The 20609-nt window shown below is 45.1% G+C and overlaps 1 protein-coding gene across 4 annotated transcripts in view; it reads left to right on the top strand.

Annotated features, from left to right (window-relative positions):
* Nucleotides 1–18448, top strand: part of MX2 (MX dynamin like GTPase 2) — a 34606-nt gene extending 16158 nt beyond the window's left edge. For all 4 annotated transcript variants that reach the window (XM_019745756.2, XM_019745759.2, XM_019745758.2 and 1 more), the window contains exons 6-14: nt 694–832; nt 4439–4637; nt 8944–9022; nt 11061–11183; nt 11488–11629; nt 12410–12568; nt 12997–13073; nt 14901–15155; nt 16120–18448. In XM_019745756.2, coding sequence (XP_019601315.2) covers nt 694–832; nt 4439–4637; nt 8944–9022; nt 11061–11183; nt 11488–11629; nt 12410–12568; nt 12997–13073; nt 14901–15155; nt 16120–16350 — 1404 coding nt within the window. In that variant the 3' untranslated portion in view covers nt 16351–18448. The remainder of the gene's footprint in view (nt 1–693; nt 833–4438; nt 4638–8943; nt 9023–11060; nt 11184–11487; nt 11630–12409; nt 12569–12996; nt 13074–14900; nt 15156–16119) is intronic.
* Nucleotides 18449–20609: the final 2161 nt, after the last annotated feature.

Genomic DNA, 20609 nt, shown 5'->3' with positions numbered 1-20609 from the left:
TGTGAAGGAAATATGTCTCAAGGTGACAACCTTGTCCGTATTTATTTATATCGTCCAGGAGGAAAATATTATTGAAATTTGGTATTTAAAGGCCTATGTTGCCCACATCTCTTTTGCTTACAAATTCTAAGAAATTTTATTGAATTTCTCGAATTTGAATAAGCTAGACCTTTGCCAAGAACAAAGTGCAGAAAATTCTTTAATATTAGACTTAAACATACGTAGTGAGTGATACTGATTCAGATACTGTTGAAGCAGGCATTGAGCACCTGCCACTTGGGGGCGCTGTGCTGGGCTCTGCAATAACGTCAGGGATCACCAGCCCGCAGCGTGGGCCCCTGGGGCAGGTACAACACACACAAATTACGCTGGTAGAAGACAGAATCTCAGAAGCATTTCAGGTGCTATCCGGAGAGGGAGGAGTGGTCTCACAGGCTACAGGAATCAGAGTCCGTGGAAAAGAACAAATACCAGTGATGGGCACTGGGGGATAAGTAGGAAATCAACAGATCGCTCAATTAGGGCAGGTGGGACAGGCATTCCAGAGGAAGGGGACAGGTCATGCCACAGGCCAGAAGTGTGATGTCAGCTCTGGGATGACACTGGTTTCCATAATGACACCTATCTCGCTGTGTTGTTTGTTGGATGACCAGACATGTACTCTTCCTTTGTGTGATTTTTGGCATCAATCAGATCAAGGAACTAATCAGGAAATACATCCAGAGGCAACAGACAATCAACTTGGTGGTGGTCCCCTGCAATGTGGACATCGCCACCACAGAGGCACTCAGCATGGCCCAGGAGGTGGACCCTGAAGGAGACAGGACCATAGGTAAGAAGAGGGTGCCAAGCTTCCAGAGGACAGGAGGACAGGAAGGGAGGGGGAGATCCTCGCAGGTCGTGGAATTAGGGCCACTATGAGGGACGCCTGCATCCTGCATGAGATCCAAGTGCTGTCCCCGCAAAAGCTGCAGGGACTGGGTGCATTCACACACTGCAGATGCGTGGGTCATCTTCACTCACAGTCAGGGTTCCACGTGTCCCCAGGATGTGGTTCCTCACCCTCCTTCCTTTTGTCCATCATTTGCATCCATGAACAACTCTGGATGGGGGACGAGACCTGCCTTGTTTGCTCCCCTCAATGGTCCATAAAGGAGAAAGTGGCCCATCAGTTCTGCCATTCCCTAGGGGCAGGAAGAACGCTTCCAAAGGCCTCATTTACCACACTACCAGGCCAGCACTGGCGCGTGAGTGTCTGCAGGATTATTGATATTCAGTCAGAACTCTTCAGGGGAACTGGGATGTCTTAAACTTCTTTTTAAGAAAATGTCACCCTGGAAGACATAGGGGACTTGGTTTAAGAGCACAGATGGCCTAGGTTTGAATCGTTGTTTTACCACTTAACTGGCTCCGTATCCTTGGGCAATATGTTAAACCTCTCCTAGGCTCAGTCTCCTCATCTGTAAAATTGTACTAACAGTAACACCTATCTGCTAGGGTCTTTGGGAGGATTACAGGAAGATATGTTGTGTGCACATAATGTATACTCAGCACATGATAGCTGCTGTTTTTAACGTTGTTTATTATCACTTCACCAGTCATTCCACGTACCCATAGAGTTTACCTTCCTGAAAACTTGGAAATCATTTGTTATTTTTATTTGTTTTTATTGGGGAAGGGAACAGGACTTTGTTAGGGAATAGTGTTTACTTCCGGGACTTTTCCAAGTCAAGTTGTTTCCCTTTCAATCTTGGTTGTGGAGGGTGCAGCTCAGTTCAAGGTCCAGTTGCCATTGTTAGTTACAGGGGGTGCAGCCCACCATCCCTTGCAGGTGTTGAACCGGCAACCTTGTGGTTGAGAGTCCATGCTCCAACCAACTGAGCCATCCGGGAGCTCAGTGGCAGCTCAGCTCAAGGTGCCGTGTTCAATCTTAGTTGCAGAGGGCAGAGCCCACCGTCCCTTGGACTCTGGCAACCTTGTGGTTCAGAGCCCGCGCTCCAACCAACTGAGCCGTCTGGCCACCCAGGAGCTGAGCGGCAGCTCATTGACTTCATTCTAGTTGCAGAGGGTGCAGCTCACTGGCCCATGTGGGAATCGAACCAGCAGCCCGTTGCCCAGAGCTCATGCTCTAACCAGCTGAGCCATCCATCCGCCCGGAAGTCATTTCTTTCGCCTAAGTGGATACTCAGTATAAAATTGTCCTTTCCATTTCTTCCCAAATGCCTGGTAGTCCAGTAAGGATAAAAATCAATATTGGGAATACACTTCAAGTATAAGGTTTTACTGTACACCACACTACGTGTGTGACTGGTAATACTGACTTCTGCAGGCATCACAACACAGTGAGCTTTGGAGAGAATTCAGGCTTTGTAAAGCTTGTCATCGTAAGTCCAAATGCTTTCTCTTCTCACAGCCATAAGTCATCGGGGACAGCTTAGTGGTGACCAAAATAGGTAATATCATGTGCCTGGTACATAGATCTATTTGGATATTAATATCTCTACAGAAATTTAGGAACACTTCTTATCAACATTCAGTTTCCTTGTCCTCTCATTAGCCATAGATTCAAATAACCAAATGTTCCCACTAAATATTAGCCATTCTTATTATGAATACAACCAAGTACTATAGTCACAGAGTATATATAATCAGACCTCAGTATAATCCAAAACATTATAACATCAGTGCAAATTTTTTATGCTATTCTTTCTGAGTTAAGTATAGAAATAGAGAACAGTGTGCCAGGTTTAGCAAGGAAATGGAGTCACACCCACGTTCATAGCAGTATCATTCACAACAGCCAAGGTGAAAACAAACCAGTGTCTATCAAGAGATGAATGGATAAGCAAAATGTGATCTATCTATACAACGGAGTATTATTCAGCCTTAGAAAGGAAGGACCTTCTAACACATGCTACGACACGGATGCCCCTGGAGGGCATTCTGCTGAGTGAAATAAGCCAGTCAGAGGACAAATGCTGTGATCCCACTTGTGTGAGATTTCTAGAGTACTCAAATTCACAGAGGCAGACAGCAGGGTGGTGGTTGCCCGGGATGGCGACAGGGGAACAGAGTTAATGAATGGGCATAGTGTTTCAGTTTTGCAAGGTGAAAAAAGTCCTGGAGATGGATGGCGGTGATGGTGACACAACAATGAGAATATACTTAATGCCACTGAACTGTACTGAAAAATAGCTACAACGCTAAATTGTATGTTATGTATATTTTACCACAATTTTTAAAAAATTGATTTTTTAAAAAAAGATTTTGTTGGGGAATGTTGGGGGACAGTGTGTTTCCCCAGGGCCCATCAGCTCCAAGTCGTTGTCCTTCAGTCTAGTTGTGGAGGGCGCAGCTCAGCTCCAAGTTCAGTCACCATTTCAATCTTTAGTTGCAGGGGCACAGCCCACCATCCCATGTGGGAATTGAACAGAAATCTTGTTGTTGAGAGCTCGCGCTCTAACCAACTGAGCCATCCGGCCACTCCCAAAAAATGGATAGTTTTAAAAATAGGGTAACGGAGGGTGAAGTGAAGGGGGAAGATCATATTTTCATTAGTTGAGTTATTCTCTTCTACACATGAGTATATATTATCACAATTTTTGATACAGGAAACTGAAGGATTCACCACAATTCTAACAGCAAACCTCAATTTTTATTATCTTACTACTTTTCTCAGAATAAAGTATAGTGATCTAGGCTTTCATGAATAATTACTGGTTCCGGGGAAGAGCTTTCTCTCCTCTTACTGGGGAGGGTCCTTTCCTTTACCAGTGGAAAGTACAAAAGTAGATTTGGGGACATCTTAGCTCTGTTAGTAACAGGAAGGTCTGTGCTCACACAAGCCTTTTAGTGAGTATGCTCCTAAGTGAAAACTTTTGGTCATAAAACTGCCTCCATGCCAGGAAAGCTTCTTAGAAACGTGGTGCTAGAGCCTGTCAGCTGTGATGACGCCTGCTGCCCTAGTGTCTGGCAGACAGCAGGCACCCACAAAACAATTGTCAGGTAAACTATGCAAGGCGCTTAGTGAACTGAGTGAGTGGGTGAGCAAATACGAGGGGTAACAATGGAGTGAATGAATGACGTCAGGCACCGGACAATCAGGCTGCAGAAGACTTCGTTGGTTCTAGCCTAAAAAGAATCCTGGAGCCTACCCGTGTTCAAATATATTTGAGGAGAGAACTGACCTTTCCACTGACCTTCTATTTTTATTTTTTTTTTTAAATATTTGGTTTCTTTGCAGTTTCAAGGTAGCTTCTTCTGCATGTTTTTAGTTGTAAGGCTTTTGCTCAGCTCGACTTCAGGCGAGTCTCAGTGACGCTTGTTCTGTAGTTTGGTTGTAATTGATGTGGTCGTGAGAGGAGGGGAGCACAGCCCTTGCCTGCTCCACCATCTTGACCGGAAGTCTCTCCACTGCCTTTCTGTAATTGTCTCACAGGGATCCTGACCAAACCAGACCTAGTGGACAAGGGCACTGAAAAAGTTGTCGTGAATGTGGTCCAGAACCTCACATACCGTCTCAAGAAGGGCTACATGATTGTGAAATGCCGGGGCCAACAGGACATCACAAACAAGCTGAGCTTGGCAGAGGCGACCAAGAAAGAAATGATGTTCTTTCAATCACATCCGTATTTCAGGTGAGATGCTAGAGGACGGCCCCAGAACTGGCCTCCACGGAAGCCAGCCCCACCTACCAGGATTGGCCAAGATGATAACCAAATTGCATATAAAAATTATATTACACAACGTAGCATAAACTATCCTTGTCTGCTTTAATGTTAAATTTGTTGGCTTATTTAAACAAGCCATTTTTTCGTGGACTCTAATGACACTGCTGATTAAAAACTGTAATATGGCATTTCGTGGAGTATAGAGCATTTTGGTTTCCCAAAACGTTTTCACCTGCTTTCTCATTGGAGTCCCACAAAATCTTAAGACATACGTATGGCAGATAAGGGTCTTCCCATTTTTATGGGTAAGGATAATGAGGTCAGATCAATAGTGAAAGGAAACAAGACTAGAAACAGGCCTCCTAAGTTCCAGAAACCTATGTTGACCATCACACGTGGGATGGTCAACGTGACAACCTGCTTTAGGGCACTCACCACCTCTTTAGAGCCTGCAAACTGACTGGTTTTATTACATGTAAATTATCCTGTGGAGGTGGCAGTTTGCAAGATATTGGGATTTTTCTCCCATTGAATCAGTCACTTTGCCCTTTCGTTTAATCCAGGAACTTGCTAGTCCTGAGTGATGTGGGAGCAGTGCCGTGAGGCCCAGAAGTCACCCCTGCTTTAAAGAGACATGCAGTGGAAACCAGAATTTGGGCAGACCAGGTTGGCTGTGTGCCTTTGGGAAAGGGCTCAGCCTGTCTGAGCTTTCGCTTTCTCATGTGCTCAGGGAGTGTTACTACTGCTTCATAGGGTTGTGTTTCGGATTAAATAATTTGACACACGCAGAGGTTCTGGTACATTCCAGAAATACCACCCGGTTCCTTCTGTCTTCCTCTCTGCTCCTGCCCTGAGTGGAAGAAACAGATCATTTTCAACAGCGTTGGGGGTCACAGGGGAGGGGAATCTGCTCACTGAGCAGAGGGAAGATTATATAATAATCACGCCCACGGTTCTCAACCCTGGGCCAGCAGCATAAAGAGTTCATTAGAATCCAGCTGGTGCCCTGTCCCAGAGTTCCCGAGGTCTGGGGTGGGGCCCAAGAATTTGCATTTCTGTCAAGTTTCCGGTGGAGATTGTTATTGCTGGTCCAGGGACCATATTTTGAAAACCATGGCTCAAGGCTTTGGGCAAAGTTAAGCTGGGATGAGAATGTGTGTTGCAGTGCTTTGTCACTGAGCATCCGGGGTGACATCCTCGAGTGTCCATGTGCGGGAACTCAGCCCTTGCACAGAGGCACTCCAAGCAGCACTAGAAAAAACGATCCTATTGGGGGGGGGGGGGGGTTTCCTTCCTGAATCTGTGTTGACAACAAACCATCTGCAGCCAGACTGCCTGCGGTGTGGCCCTGGGTGAGCTACTTAACTTCTCTGTGCTTTGCCTTTCTCTCTCTAAAATCGGTTGTTCCATGATTAAATAGGTTACTATTTGTGAAGACCTTAGACTACTGCCTGGCACTTAATAAGCTCCATGTAAACATATTTTTAACTATAATTTTATTGTGGTAAGAACACTTACTCTGAGGTCTACCCCGTTAACAGCATTCTTAGGGCACAGCACCGTTCTGTTAACTCGAGGCTCCGTGTTGTGCAGCAGTTCTCTGGAACTTCACTCTTCTCGCGGAACTGGAACTCCAAGTCCATTGATTAGCATCTCCCCTTTCCCTCTGCCTCCAACCTTGGCAACCACCATTCCACTCTCAGATTGTGAGTTTGACTATTTTAGTAATAGCTTATTAAGTGGAATCATGCAGCATTTGTCCTCCTGTGACTGGCTTCCCCAACTTAGCATAATATTCTCAAGGCTCGTTCATGTGGTCACATATTACGGAATTTCCTTCTTTTTAAGGCTGAATCATATTCCATTGCACTGTTAAAATCAAACACAGATGGAGACCAGACTTGAAAATTCCCTGAGCAGACAAAACCAGTTTAGTCACAGAGGCAAAGTTTAATGTAGTTTATTCTGCAAGAGAAGTGAGTGCCCCCTCCTGCATATGCTTCTGAAAATCACAAGTGAAACTTAAATTGTTCCTTAAAACTGGTATGATGTAAACACTAGTCAATTCCCTTATATTTAAGAAAATTCTAATATTATAATCAATCACTGTGAAGAATAGTCACTGTTTCTCACTATATAAGCTGCCCTGAGCCTCATCCCATGTTTTGGTTTGAGGGTTCCCGGTGTGCAATCACTTTTGCTGTGTGCACAGTAAGCTTTTACCGATTACTACACTTCCGTGATTCATTGGTTTTACTTCTGTTTTTTCCTGAAATTTTGACAGCATGTATATACCACCTCTTCTTTATCCATTCATCCGTTCATGACCACGTAGGTTGTTTCCATATCTTGGCTCTCGTGAATAATGCCGCAATCGATATAGGAGTGCTAGTATCTCTTTGAGAGCCTGATTTCAACTCCTTTGAATAGACACCCAGAAGTGGGGATGCTGGATCTTATAGTAGTTCTGTTTTTAATTTTTTGAGGAGCCTCCATTCTGCTTTCCATAGTGGCTGTACCATTTTGCATTCCCACCAACGGTGCACAAGGGTTCCAATTTCTCCACATCCTCACCAACATTTGTCTTTTATTTTTTTTAAGATTTTATTGGGGAAGGGGAACAGGACTTTATTGGGGAACAGTGTGTACTTCCAGGCCTTTTTTCCAAGTCAAGTTGTTGTCCTTTCAATCTTAGTTGTGGAGGGTGCAGCTCAGCTTCAAGTTGTTGTCCTTTCAGTCTTAGTTGTGGAGGGCACAGCTCAGCTCCAGGTCCAGTTGCTGTTTTCTAGTTGCAGGGGGCACAGCCCACCATCCCTTGCGGGAGTCGAGGAATCGAACTGGCAACCTTGTGGTTGAGAGGATGCGCTCCAACCAACTGAGCCATCCAGGAGCTCAGCAGCAGCTCAGCTCAAGGTGCCGTGTTCAATCTTAGTTGCAGGGGGTGGAGCCCACCATCCCTTGCGGGACTCGAGGAATTGAACTGGCAGCCTTGTGGTTGAGAGCCCACTGGCCTATGTGGGAATCGAACCGGCAGCCTTCGGAGTTAGGAGCATGGAGCTCTAACCACCTAAGCCACTGGGCCGGCCCACATTTGTCTTTTTTAAATATATAATATCCATTCTAGCAGATGTGATGTGATATACCATTGTGGTTTTGATTTGCATTTCCCTGATGACTAGTGACACTGAGCATCTTTCTATATATCTGTTGGCCGTTGGCATGTCTTCTTTGAAGAAATCTCTATTCAAGTCTTTAGCCCATTTTTTAATAAGGTTATTAATTTTGGGGTTTTTTTGTTTGTTTGTTTGTTGTTTTTTTGCTATTGAGTTGTAGGAGTTCCTTCTATAGTTTGAAAATGAACCCCTTATGAGATACAAGCACTTAAAAATATTTTCTGTCATTCTGCAGGTTGCTTTTTCCTCTGTTGATTATTTCCTTTGCTGTGCAGGAGCTTTTCAGTTTGATGTAGTCCCACTTTAGTCTCTTTTTCTTGTCTGTGTTTTTGGTGTCATATTCATGAAATTATTTGAGACCGATATCATGAAGACTTTCCCCTGTGTTTTTTTTTCTAGGAGTTCTACAGTTTCAGTACTTACTTAGGTTTAAGCCTTCAATCGTCAGTTGACTTTTGTGTGAGGTGTGACATAAGAATCCAATTTTATTCTTTTGCTTGGGGAGATACAGTTCTCGTAACATCACTGGTTGAAGAGATTATCTTTTCTCCATTGTGTATTCTTGGCACTGTTATTGAAGATGGGTTGACCGTATCTGCATGGATTTATTTCTGGGCTCTCTAGTCTGTACGTGTCCATCCTTATACTAGCACTATGCTGTTTTGTAATAAGAAACTGTAGCTTTGCAATATATTTTGAAATCAGGACAGGTGATGCCTCCAGGTTTGTTCTTCTTTCTCAGGATTGATTTGGCTGTTCAGGGATAAATATTTCTTACAAGAAATAAAATACTAGTTTGGACAAGTCAATAAGCCTCTATGAAGTTAGGTTTGTTTTGTTTTTCTGTAGATAAACTTACTTTATGAGGGTTTTGGGGATGATAAAGAAAGAAAATGTGCATAACCTTCCTAGAAGCTCCATGCTTGCCTAGAGATAGGCTTATCTCTTAATTAGCAACTGCCTTTCTCATGTACTACCAGGGTTCTCTGAGGGCATGTGTCACTTCAGGGAGCTGAGCTCATCTACCCGCTTCCAAAGCCAGTGCTGGGAAAATGACCATATGGGCTCATCCTGAATTCATGTGTGCTGTCTTATTTCAGAGCCCTCCTGGAGGAAGGGAAGGCCACGGTGCCCCGTCTGGCAGAAAGACTCACCTCCGAGCTCATCTTACATATCAATGTGAGTCGAGGGCTGGGTTGCAAGTTATACAAATTGTAGACTGCCCACGTCCCTCTCTCAGTCTTGAGTTGGCTAAGACACCACACTGAATGGCCCAAACAAGCAAACAAACAAGTACACCCTGAAAACCAAATTTCTCATGGTCAGAGGCTCATAGGAGAGCGTCTGAAACAGGAAAGGAACAGCTGCCCAATGTTGAAATGAAAAGTTGGAGCAGTCAATTTGGGGGAAGCAAAAAGGGAGGAGGGAAACTATTATACCGGTTTCGCAGTGTAAAGAGGAACGAACCCCAAGTTTGCACATTTTTCTCTTTCTCAATGGGTTGTGAACACTTCACAGTATAAAAGACATTTTCCCAGCCTCACACTTGTAAGAAATACACATTCAGTTTTCACTGATTCTCAAAAATGGGCAACTGCCGACAAACCTCTTGAGATGTCATTAAAGATAGGAGAAGTGTGGCTTAGTATTTATGGCAAAATAGAATATTTGTAGGGCTGGCCTGAACCTTTGTACATGAGTTTGAATAACACAGCAAGACTGAAGGGTTAACCCTTAGAGCAGGGATGATCCCAGGGTCTGGGTTCTAGTCCCTGCTAAACTACGTGCCAGACGAAAGCAATGATACTCTTTTGAGCCAGGAAACACATACTCAGATAATACTCGGTTGCAAGGAGACAGCGGTTCTGAAACTGTAATACACACAAGAATCACCTGGTAATTTTGTTAAAACTCATATTCCTGGACCTCAGCCCAGAGTTTCTGAGTCAATAGGTCTAGTGCGGGGCCCTTTGCACTTTTAAGTTCCAGGTGATCCAGGGAATACCCTTTGAGAAGCACTGATGACCGTGGCATACCCTCGTTCTGCCGAAGAGGGCTCCAAAAGAGATAACCCTGTCTAACTGAGAAAAACATCTTGTTTTGCAAAAAGATGTCGCCTTTAGATAACTTTTTTGATAACATATTTCTCAACATTTAAATATTTTACATTAAAATTCGAATTAAAATCTGTACTATTTTTCATTAATTTTTTAAAATGTATATCAAGACTCAGTTATGATAACTATAGATTCAGTTATGAAAGACTCAGTTATGAAATATCAAAAAAAAATTTAGTACCTTTCTGCCTATTGATACAAAACATCCAAAAAACAACAACAACAAAAAAGCCTGTGAGGCCTTAACTTCTTGGCATCACCCACCTTGGCCATCATTTTCTGTAGCCTTGGCAAGCTGCCTCTAAATGCCAATGAACTCAGCCCGGCTGGCTGCAGTGACTTTGTGCACTGAAGCAGAAGTTGGGGCCACTGCTCACACAGGTGTCTTTACTTGCAGTGTTCACCTGCATGGGCTTCGGAGGTGGTGAGCAGTGTACAAATTGGAACTCTGCCACTTACTAACTCAGCAATGACATCAATTTGCCTCTCTGAGCCCTAGGTTCCTCCCTTGTATAAAGGAAGCACCAAAGCCATGTGCTTTGCTGCAATGTGGGGCTTAACTGAGATGCGGAGGGCTTGCGACGATGCTTGGCCCCAAGACAACCCTCCACGGTACCATCCTTCTCCTCATCCTCATCCCCATCATCAGCATCCTTAGTTGGTTACGACTCTACCCAGCCTGACACCAACACCCAAGACATATCCTCTACCAAAGCACCATTTATCAGTTTATAACCCTCACGTTGTCACCAACAAAACATGTTACTAAAGAAAGCTTACATCATATTCAAGTGTACTTATTCTCGAAATCCAAAGCACGGAGCCAGAGCAAACAAAAGCAAACACTGGCCACCACCTGATTCCTGCACACGCCACCTGCATAACAGAATTCTGCACCCGACATCCAAGCTGCAGCATCCCGTTGCCTGCCACGCCCTCCTTGGGCTCCTTGACAAGCCTTCATCTCAACAAGCTCACACAATAATAGAAACTGTGCATCATCTCAAATGCTTTCAGATGGGATTCTGCCCCCCTACCCAAGACATCTTTCACCTAATTGCAAGCTGTAGAGTTTCATTGTTTGCTATCATTTTGTTCAGAAATCACTCCCGTTGTTAGAAAATCAAATCAGAGATTGCCACCAGAGTGCGACAGAGGAGCTGCGCCAGTGTGGGGAAAACGTCCCCACCACTGATGCTGATAAGATGTTCTTTCTGATTGAGGTGAGAATTAGCGGGGACTCCACGCGACACTCAGACACAGAAACTGGCCTGTCTGACACCAGATCCCTTTAGTTGGCCACATCCTTGGCCCAGCCCATCCGAGGTGGCCCTCTGTGCGCCCCCAACCTGTGCTCTGCCGGGAGCCCTGTTCTGCCCTCCATGGTCTCACCTGGGAGAGGAGCGGGTCGGGTGGGTGATCTGACCTCCTTACAGCCCCCATCCCCCAACACCACACGCTGCTCCCCCAGGTCTTGGCTCTTTCATGTGATTACAGCACAGATTGATGACTTCATCTCATTTTCAGAAAGTTAAAGTGTTTAATCGGGACATTGAAAAGTTAGTACAAGGAGAAGAAATAGTAAAGGAAAAAGATACCCGCCTATACAACAAGCTCAGAGAGGAGTTTAAAAACTGGATACTCATACTTGCAGACAATACCCAACAAGGTAAGTCATGGGACAGCGCTGCCCCTAAAAGCAGTGTCTTGTGTACCAAGACCAGAAGCTGGTTCTGACACATCAAAAGTGTGTGAAGAGCTAACATGCCCACACCAGACACCCTGGGACCCTTGTCATCCACGGCTGCTTTCCATCACCATCATCGTGCAGCGTTACCCTCACCTCCTCAATAGAGCAATTCCACTTTCTCACATCTTTGTTTTGAGGCCAGATAATTCCACTTACCCAATTTCCCCCTTCTCTTCTCCCCTAATCCAAGACCACAGAGGCCAAGGCTTTGATAAAACCTCCTTGCTCTGCCCTTCCCTTCAGCTTCCGTCCAGATGCCAGTAGGGTGTGTTTGCGTGCGTGTGTGTGTGTGTGTGTGTGTGTTCATTTGGGCCCTTGACAAAAACAGCACTATTCACTTCCGTGGCAGCATTCCTCCAACTGTAGTCTGACTGTATTTTTGAGAGACCTGTAAACCCTACAAGAATGTAACTTTCTATTTTCATTGAACTAATCAGATTCTTTTCTACCAACTATGAACACTAAACTTCTCCCTCGGGGTGACGACTCAATTGAAAAATATTTTTATAGAATTAGATTTTTGTTTCTTGAAAGTCATTGTCAGACCATGTTTGGTTTTTTTTGTTTTGTTTTTTTCTTTCCATTGTGAAAAAAATTCCATGTAGAAACATTGCCTTCAGGTACAGTGGGTAAGCAACACACACAAAAATGTCTGTGGAAGTGTCAGAATTCACCATGGTGGTGTGTTTTATGTTTCAGTTAAAAAAGTTATTCACGAAGAAGTCTCAAAATACGAAAAGCAGTATCGCGGCAAAGAACTGGTGGGGTTTGTCAACTACAAAACGTTCGAGACCATCGTGCAGCTGTACATGGGACAACTGGTAGACCCCGCAATCGACATGCTCCAGAAGGCTGTTGGTGAGGCTGTCCTATGAGGTTAAACGATCCCCCAGTACCTTCCATGGGTCTCCATGCCTTGCAGAGAGAGACAGGGATGGAATGATCAAACCAAGACTGCAGATGTTCTTTGCCCATTTTGGGGAATGGGGGGAGGGCAAGACCTACCCCTCCATGCAGTTGTGTGAGGAATAGTCAGGTGCTAACCCCGGGAGAACACACGTTCCACGAGAGGACAGGGAATTGATGGGACCTGCTCGGGGTGGGTGGTGATGGTGAATTTTGTGTCGCCCTGGGACCATGTGCACCCCTTCTTTCTCTCGTGGTCTGTGAATCTGGGGAGCTCGGCCTTAGAATAGGGTCATGTGTCATGATTTCTCTTCTCTGTGTCTTCAACCCATTTTCTTACTGCTTGCATTTTACTGATGTTTTGTCTTTCCTTTGGTCAGAAATTGTCCGGCAAAATTTCGTTGACACAGCCAAAAAACATTTTGACGAGTTTACCAACCTTAATCAAATAGCCCAGGTAAGCGCCCACAGTTTACTGCTGGTCACCTGTTCTACTGGCTGATTCATGCGAGTCTAACCTTTGAAAAGAGTTGGATATGTACTGTTGTGTGGAAATACTGAGGCCAGGGTTATATTTGCCGATGTGCTGGGCTGGCGACTCCAGCAAGATTGCCGTTCTGCTCCTGCTCAGGAGTTAGTGGGCACTCCCTGGGAAACGTGAAACAGCATGTGACCTTGTTCTCTCTCCACCATAATCTTCTACAGCGTGACGTGTCTGAACATATGATTGCCCGTAGTCACTGGTTGGTATTTTGGATCTTTTTCTAGCACAAAGGACAGCATTGTCTGCTAGTGTTCGTCCAAAATCTTTATAAGTCTGACTTAAAAATATTGCCACAGCTGTGTGGGTTTCCACTCAACAACTTAGCAACTCCCCCAAACCCCTCGCTCAGTAAAGGAAAGAGAGGGGTGTCCAGCTCCCACCTGGGTTCTAGATGAAAATCTTCCTCTGTCCCTGCCTGTGCTGTCGGTCAGAATCTCATTCCACAATCTCATTCAGGTGAGCAAAGAAAAGAATGTCTGTCATTTTTCCCATAATGAAACTTAATTTCTTCTTTTACCTCTTTTGCCAGTTGGTAAAAAATATTAGGCTTGTGCAAAAGTAATTGCGGTTTTTAATTGCAAAAACCGCAATTACTTTTGCACCAACTTAATAAATCTCACTTCTGAGTTCTCCAACTTTCCCAGGGACTGCGTCTGAGTCCTGGGTACTTCACCACAGGATGGGTGACATTCCTGGTCCTTGATCGCCTCCAGGGTGGCAACTCCAGGTTGTATGCCATCCTTCCTGGGCCTCAGTGGTTGGCCCTGTGGGCCCCCCATGCTCCCGACTGTAGGGCTGGTTCTCCTGAGCTCTTGCCAGCTGTGCCAGGACACAGAAACACTCCACTGCAAACACAGGCTACCCTGGGGCCAAGGAAACTCCGGCACCCACCAAGACCTCCACCCCGTGGTGCCATGCTCTGGTAGCTAAGAAGTCTCAGCATAGCGTCCTGTGCCACACTGGGACTCCCGGAGCGCTCTGAGGCCACCCCCCTCCACCATTGTACTTGCTCCTTCTGAGCTTCGTCAGAGGCAGGGGGTTTGGCACCTGCCTATGTCACTCTTCTTGGAAGTGATGCACCAGCCATTTCTGCTCTCAGAAATGTGAGTGGGTTTGACACATACACTCCAAAAAGGAAGAAACGTCAGCCTCTGTGAAACCCACAGACACTCGCTCACATGCTCTAAAACCACTGTCTCTGCCGTCCGTGTACAAAAGTCTGTTTGAAACTCAAAAGCTAAGAAGTGACTTTTCTCCACTAGGTTGTCCGTTCCTGTCCCAGAATGCCTTTGACGGTGTGGGTGTCACAGGATTTCTGGGAAATAAATATCAAGCTGTTATCCCCCTGCATTCATTGACACACTGGCATTTGAGTTGTTCTTGAAAGTGTGGGTTTCAACTAGAGAGACAGGAGTGATGGATGTGAAAATGTAAACTAAGCCACAGTTGAGAAAGATGATGATGTGGGAGAAAATGGAGGTCAGGGCAGAGAGGAAGAATGGTGGGAGACACGATTGGACTGGCATGAGCCACAAGTACAGCAGCGACGTGGGACTGGTGAGGACAGCAACCCACGGTCAAGTGGGGACCTTGTGGAAATCACTACTTAAAGTCTCGGGACTTCTTTCACCTTAAATTATTTTTCATTCTGTGTTCAACGTATTGATAGTTACTTCCTGAGTTATTTGAGCAGTAAGAGGGGGGGAAGCAATGATGTGTTTCTCTTTCTTATCCAACCAGAACAAGATTGAAGACATAAAAGGGAAACAAATGCAAACAGCAGAAAATCTGATCCGCCTTCAGTTCAGGATGGAGCAGCTGGTTTATTGTCAAGACCAGATTTACAGCTCGGTTCTGAGAAAAGTCCGAAACGAGGTCTTTAACCCGCTCGAAAAGCCTTTACAGAATCCTCTGTTGAAATCGTCTTCTTCAAATGATGAGTCTTCGATTTCCTCCATCACTGAAATCGGGGTACACCTGAATGCATACTTCTTGGTGAGTGTGGGTGCCCAGGTCAGCCCTCTGTGGCATGTGCTGGGCAGAGGGTAGGATGTCCTGATTGAGAGTTGCTTAGCTGAGTGAAGAAGGGATGGACCACTGTATGTATTAAACCCTTTCTGCTCTGATGAAGTACTCATGTGTTATCTCACTTACAATTTTACAGTAACCCTATTGAGACACTTTTAATTCATTTGCCCCAAATCAGGTTCTTCAAAGTACTTTATATTTTATGTGATGCATGAAGTACAAAACTACTGTTATCAGAATACAGCAAAATACAAGCACTAATCTCACTGACGGTCATTTAGCTTTCCTTGATGTTCAGAAGGCACTCAGCTCTTGAAACACCTGAAAGTCACCAGCTTCACAAAAACAGGAAGGAAATTCCTTTCCCTAGATTTTGTGACCTGACCCAATCAACTTTGTGGTTTCTAACTCCCCACCCGTGGGCTAAAGTACTAGGGCCCACAGAAAGGAAGATAACTTTAAAAAGCTGCAAAGAAGTCCAACTCCTGAAGCCTTTTCTTAATCGGAAGAGAAAGTAGAGCTACCCAGATGTGGAGTCCAGCTGCCACGCACACTGGGCATGCGTATGAGGAAAATATGAGACCAGCACTGAAGCAGGTCCCAATGTGTTCCCTGAAGGGAGCCAGGGGGTCATGGGGCCAGAAGGTCTCGACAGGGAGGAGCTCCTGGGCAGGCTGGGGTGCCCAGAATGTGCTGTGGGTTTGCTAGCCTACCATGCAGGTTCTTAGTGCCAGAGGGAATGTCTGGGTAGTAAAGATTGGACAGCCCAAACCACCTTCCCGTGGTTTGATACTGAACACGAGTTGGGTAGATGGGACCACCAGGACTTAGCAAGACGACCACGCATGCATCCAGAACCCCAAAGCTTCTCTGCAGCCACAGGCCTTGGGCCGAGATCCCTGCAGCTAAGTCTTCTCACTCCCTCTTCCAGGAAACCAGCAACCGTCTCGCCAACCAGATCCCATTCATAATCCAGTATTTTGTGCTCCAAGAGAATGGCGATCAGTTGGGGAAAGCCATGATGCAGATACTGCAGGAGAAGGAACACTACTCCTGGCTGCTTCAGGAGCAGAGTGAGACCGCCAACAAGAGGAGATTCCTCAAGGAGAAAATTTACCGGCTCACACAGGCACGGCGTGCTCTCTGTAAATTCTCCTGCTAAAGGCAGGAGACGGATGGAAGGGCAGCCGTACTTTGTGGCTCATCTTATGTGCATTCATTGTAAGGCGAAGTGGTACAGGAAGTGGCTTGTCGTTCGGGGCCAGACTTTCCCAAAGCTGTCTATGTTCAACTTGGCTGTGGTGCAATCGCCACCAGAGTTTTCGCAGGCAGTCCACATGTGCTCAGAGCTGTCACCTCCACCAACCTGAAGAGGTGGCTCTCCAGTCCTTAGTCCCCATGGCCTCCAATTACAGCATTCTTCAATACTGCTATCATTCTTTGTTAATTTGATCCCCCCACCCATCAGATTAGGAGACCCTAGGGGGGAAGGTCAGTATTATAGTCTTCTTTCGTATTTCCAGAATCTTGCATGGCAGCTGGCACAGAGTAGCCGCTTAATAAATAATAGCTCATTAAACAAATGACTAATGATTACCTAGGGCTATGGCTTCAATTCAGACTTTGGTTATTTGGCTCGATGTCCGTCAGCTGGTCACTCTCAGATGAATTTGGTCATGCCACCTGCTGCGAGCCTGTTTCCCAGCTCTCCAGGAGAAGCAGGCCTGGAGGATGTACCATTTTTAATTTGTATTATTTACATGGTTGCGACTAGCTCCCATGGCTATGCTAAGTCTCCTGAAGGGAAATTCAGTGAGGAAAAGCATTAAAAAAAAACAAACCAAAAACAAAAACCAGAGCTTTGTACTAGTTGTCATCTCCTGATGGCTAATTTTATTTTCTTTTTCACAGTAAGCGATAACGGGAATCACAGGAATTTTAGGAAGGTTAAGTAAAACCATTTCTACAAACTACCTGTCCCAAAGCAGGTGTTCAAAAATGCCAACCATGCTTCCTCCATCAAAGACCTCTTTTATTCTTTATCGCTAGGTTCATAAAGCAGCCCACACTCCTGAAGCTCTTCCAGACAGCTCTTTGATATGTTTATTTCATTGGTATCTTTCTGAGTCAATTTTTGTATATGGTGTTAGATAAGAGTCCAGTTTCGTTCTTTTGCGTGTGGATCTTCAGTTTCCCCAGCCCCATTTGTTGCAAAAACTGTCCTTTCCTATGGGCCTTGGCACCCTTATCAAGAATCCTTTGACTGGATGTGTGAGGATTTATTTCTGGGCTGTCTGTTCCATTCCATTGGTCTATATATATGTCTGTCTACATGCCAGTGCCACACTGTTTTGATAACTAGCTTTGTAGTGTTTCAAAATCTGGAAGTGTGAGTCCTTCAGCTTTGTTCCTCTTTGTCAGGATTGTTTTGTCTATTTAGGGTCCCTTGAGATGCCATTTGAATTTTAGGATTTTTTTTTAATCTCTGCAAAAAAATGTCGCTGGGATTTTGATAGGAATTGCACTGAATCTGTAGATTGCTTGGGTAGTATTTGCATCTTAATAATATTAAGTCTTCCAATCACAAACACAGGATATCTTTTCAATTTTTTAAAATTTCTTTAAGTGATGTTTTGCAGTTTTCACTGTACAAGTCTTTCACTTCCTTGATTAAGTTAATGCCTAAGTATTGTATTCCTTTTGATGCTATTGCAAATGTAAATGTTTTCTTAATTTTCTTTTCAGGTTATTCATTGTTAGCCTACAGAAATGCAACTGGTTTTAATGTGTTGATTTTGTATCTTGCCACTTTGTTGAATTCATTTATTAGTTATAACAGTTTTTGTGAAATCTTTATGGTTTGCTTTTCCTCATATAAGTTCATATCATCTGTGAACAGAGATAATTTTACTTCTTCCTTTCTGGTATGGTTTATTTCTTTATCTTACCTAATTGCTTGGGCTAGAACTTCCAACACTGTTGAATGAAAGCAAAACTAGCGATCCTTGTCTTGTAAAGTTACTCTGGTTTTAAAGAACGTTTGTGATATTGAAGCTGAAAATGAAGAGAACTGAAAAGACAAAACACTGGCCTTAGTTTAGGTATCCTCTACTTGCTTTTTTAAAATTTGGCTTTTCCCCCTCATTTTGTGAGTTAGGTCAATGTGCAGATAGTCAGTAGCAGAGCTAACGAGAAGAATTAAATCTCTTCAAATTAAATCTCTTCAAAGCACTGTTGTGAAAATAAAGTACGATACTTAATATTTGTTCCATAGACTGTATTTTCAAAGCCTTCCCTAAGTGTTCAATACGTTTCACATAGATGTGTACACATGCACACACACACAGCCTCAACAGAAGCGTCTCATGTACCACCTCAGGACGGATGCCCAAACCCAGATTTGAGCTGTCCAGCGGGAGGCCTGGGCTCTGGTGTATGAGTTTCCAGGGGGTGGACATAACAAAGTGCCACAAACAGGATGACTTTAAAATACAAAAACAACAGAAGTTTGTTCTCTCACAGCGCTGGAGGCCAGAAGTCCGAAATCAAGGTGTCAGTGGGGTCAGTTCCCTGTGGAGCTCTGAGGGAGGATGTGTCCCAGGCCTCTCTCTCTCCCGGATCCTGCTGGTCACCTGCAGTCCTTGGCGTCCCTTGACTTGTGGCTGCGTCACTCCAGTCTTTGCCTCCGTCCTCACATGGTGGTTTTTCTCTGTGTCTCCTTATATCAAGTCTCCCTTTCTTTTTTTAAAGACACCAATCTGGATAAAGAACTCACCCTAAACCAGGATATTCTTATCTCAAGATCCCTAACTTAATGACATCTGCAAAGACCCTACTTCTTTCAAATACCGTCACATTTACATGCTGTAGGGATTACAACTTGGACATATCTTCTGGGGACTCACAATCAACCCAGCAGGTGAACTCTCAGAGCATGGAGCTGGGTGGATGGCCCGTGTTTTCGTTAGAATTAGCTAACTGCTAACTTAAGATCTCTGCAGCTTAACACACCCCAAGTGTGTTCTGGGCCTCACTGGCAGTTGGGGCACCAGTCTTCTTCCACCTAGTGGCCCCACCATTGTGGGGGCCTTTGAGCTTCCACCTAATAACCTCCGTATTAGACCAGCAGGTGAGAAGACAGTGTAGAGGGAGGTTTCCAGGAGCAGGCCTGGGCGCAGTGCACGTCACTTCCTACACAATCTATGGGCAGATCTCAGGCCTACAGCCACACTTAGCTGCAAGGCAGGCTGGGAAATATAGTCCAGCTAAGCAGAGAGGAGGAAGAGGGAGCAGGATTTGGACACTGCCACACGTGTCCCACCAACACAGACATGCTTTCTGCTCGTCTCATCCCAGGCCAGCTCGCTCACTCACACATGCACCCTACACACACACACACACACACACACACACACACTGTTTCCTCCTCCAGTGTTACTATGGATCTGGGGTTTGTTCCTAACAAGTGTAGAAATAAACGAAATTCACCCAAATGAGACAAGCAAAGTTATTTATCCAGAGCTGACCAGCGAGGGGTCAGCCCCCATCACTTGTGGTTGGTGGACACTCACAGGCAGGAGAGAAGAAGGAAGGCTTCGTAGTGGAAAACGGACAGCTCTGGGTGAGGCCTGTTGGAGGCTGTGTCCTGAGGAAGCTGTGGGCGGGGCTAACTAGAGGGGGGCGGGGCCTGTGTGGTTAGGGTGCACTTTTAGCTTTCTCTGGTTGGCCCTAAATTGGAAGCGGGGACAAAAATTAGAGAAGCTGTCAGTTACTAATCAAGTCCTGGATATTTTGAGCCAACTGTTACAAGGTTAGCGTTTGGCTTCCTGAACTGGACCCTAGAGACAGCAGTCTGAATTCCCACACGGCTGACTAACAACAGGCTGGCTCCCTGGGCTGGTTAACAGAGATAATGGTTTTGTTTCCTGGGCAGGTGGCTGCAAGCTGTACAGCAGAATTCCGTGTTTATATATGGTCTGGCCATTGTCCGTGTGTATATTCAGTCCCTCACAGCTGACCGTACCGTGTGGGGCCTTCCTCTCGCCTGTGCCCTGGACACGGCAGACCTGCTGCTGCAGGTGAACCTGACGCAAGTATCTGGGTATCTGCCTACACACAGGATCCACGCCTGTGTTCAGACTACCCTGAAATTCCTCATAGGGGTGGAAGGTGCTCTTTCGGGGTGAGGGTTGGGGGGAAGGTGTGTTTTCTTCAATCAGTGGTGTAGCCATATAACTGAGCAGTATCCATGAAAAGGTATCAACAGAGGGATACACAAGTTTGAATTTCCCATCTTGTTCCTACCCCTTGAGGCCCTAAAATGCCCCTTTTGTCAAGCATAGTAACATGGTACATTGGTAATGTATTGTTTCATAACAAATTACCCCGAATTTTACTTCCAAAATTTTTTTTTAATTTTAT

Source organism: Rhinolophus sinicus, linkage group LG01 (assembly GCF_036562045.2).
Source record: "Rhinolophus sinicus isolate RSC01 linkage group LG01, ASM3656204v1, whole genome shotgun sequence".
NCBI lineage: Eukaryota > Metazoa > Chordata > Mammalia > Chiroptera > Rhinolophidae > Rhinolophus > Rhinolophus sinicus.
The sequence above is the reverse complement of the archived record's forward strand: the minus strand, read 5'-3'. Positions and strand labels throughout refer to the sequence as shown.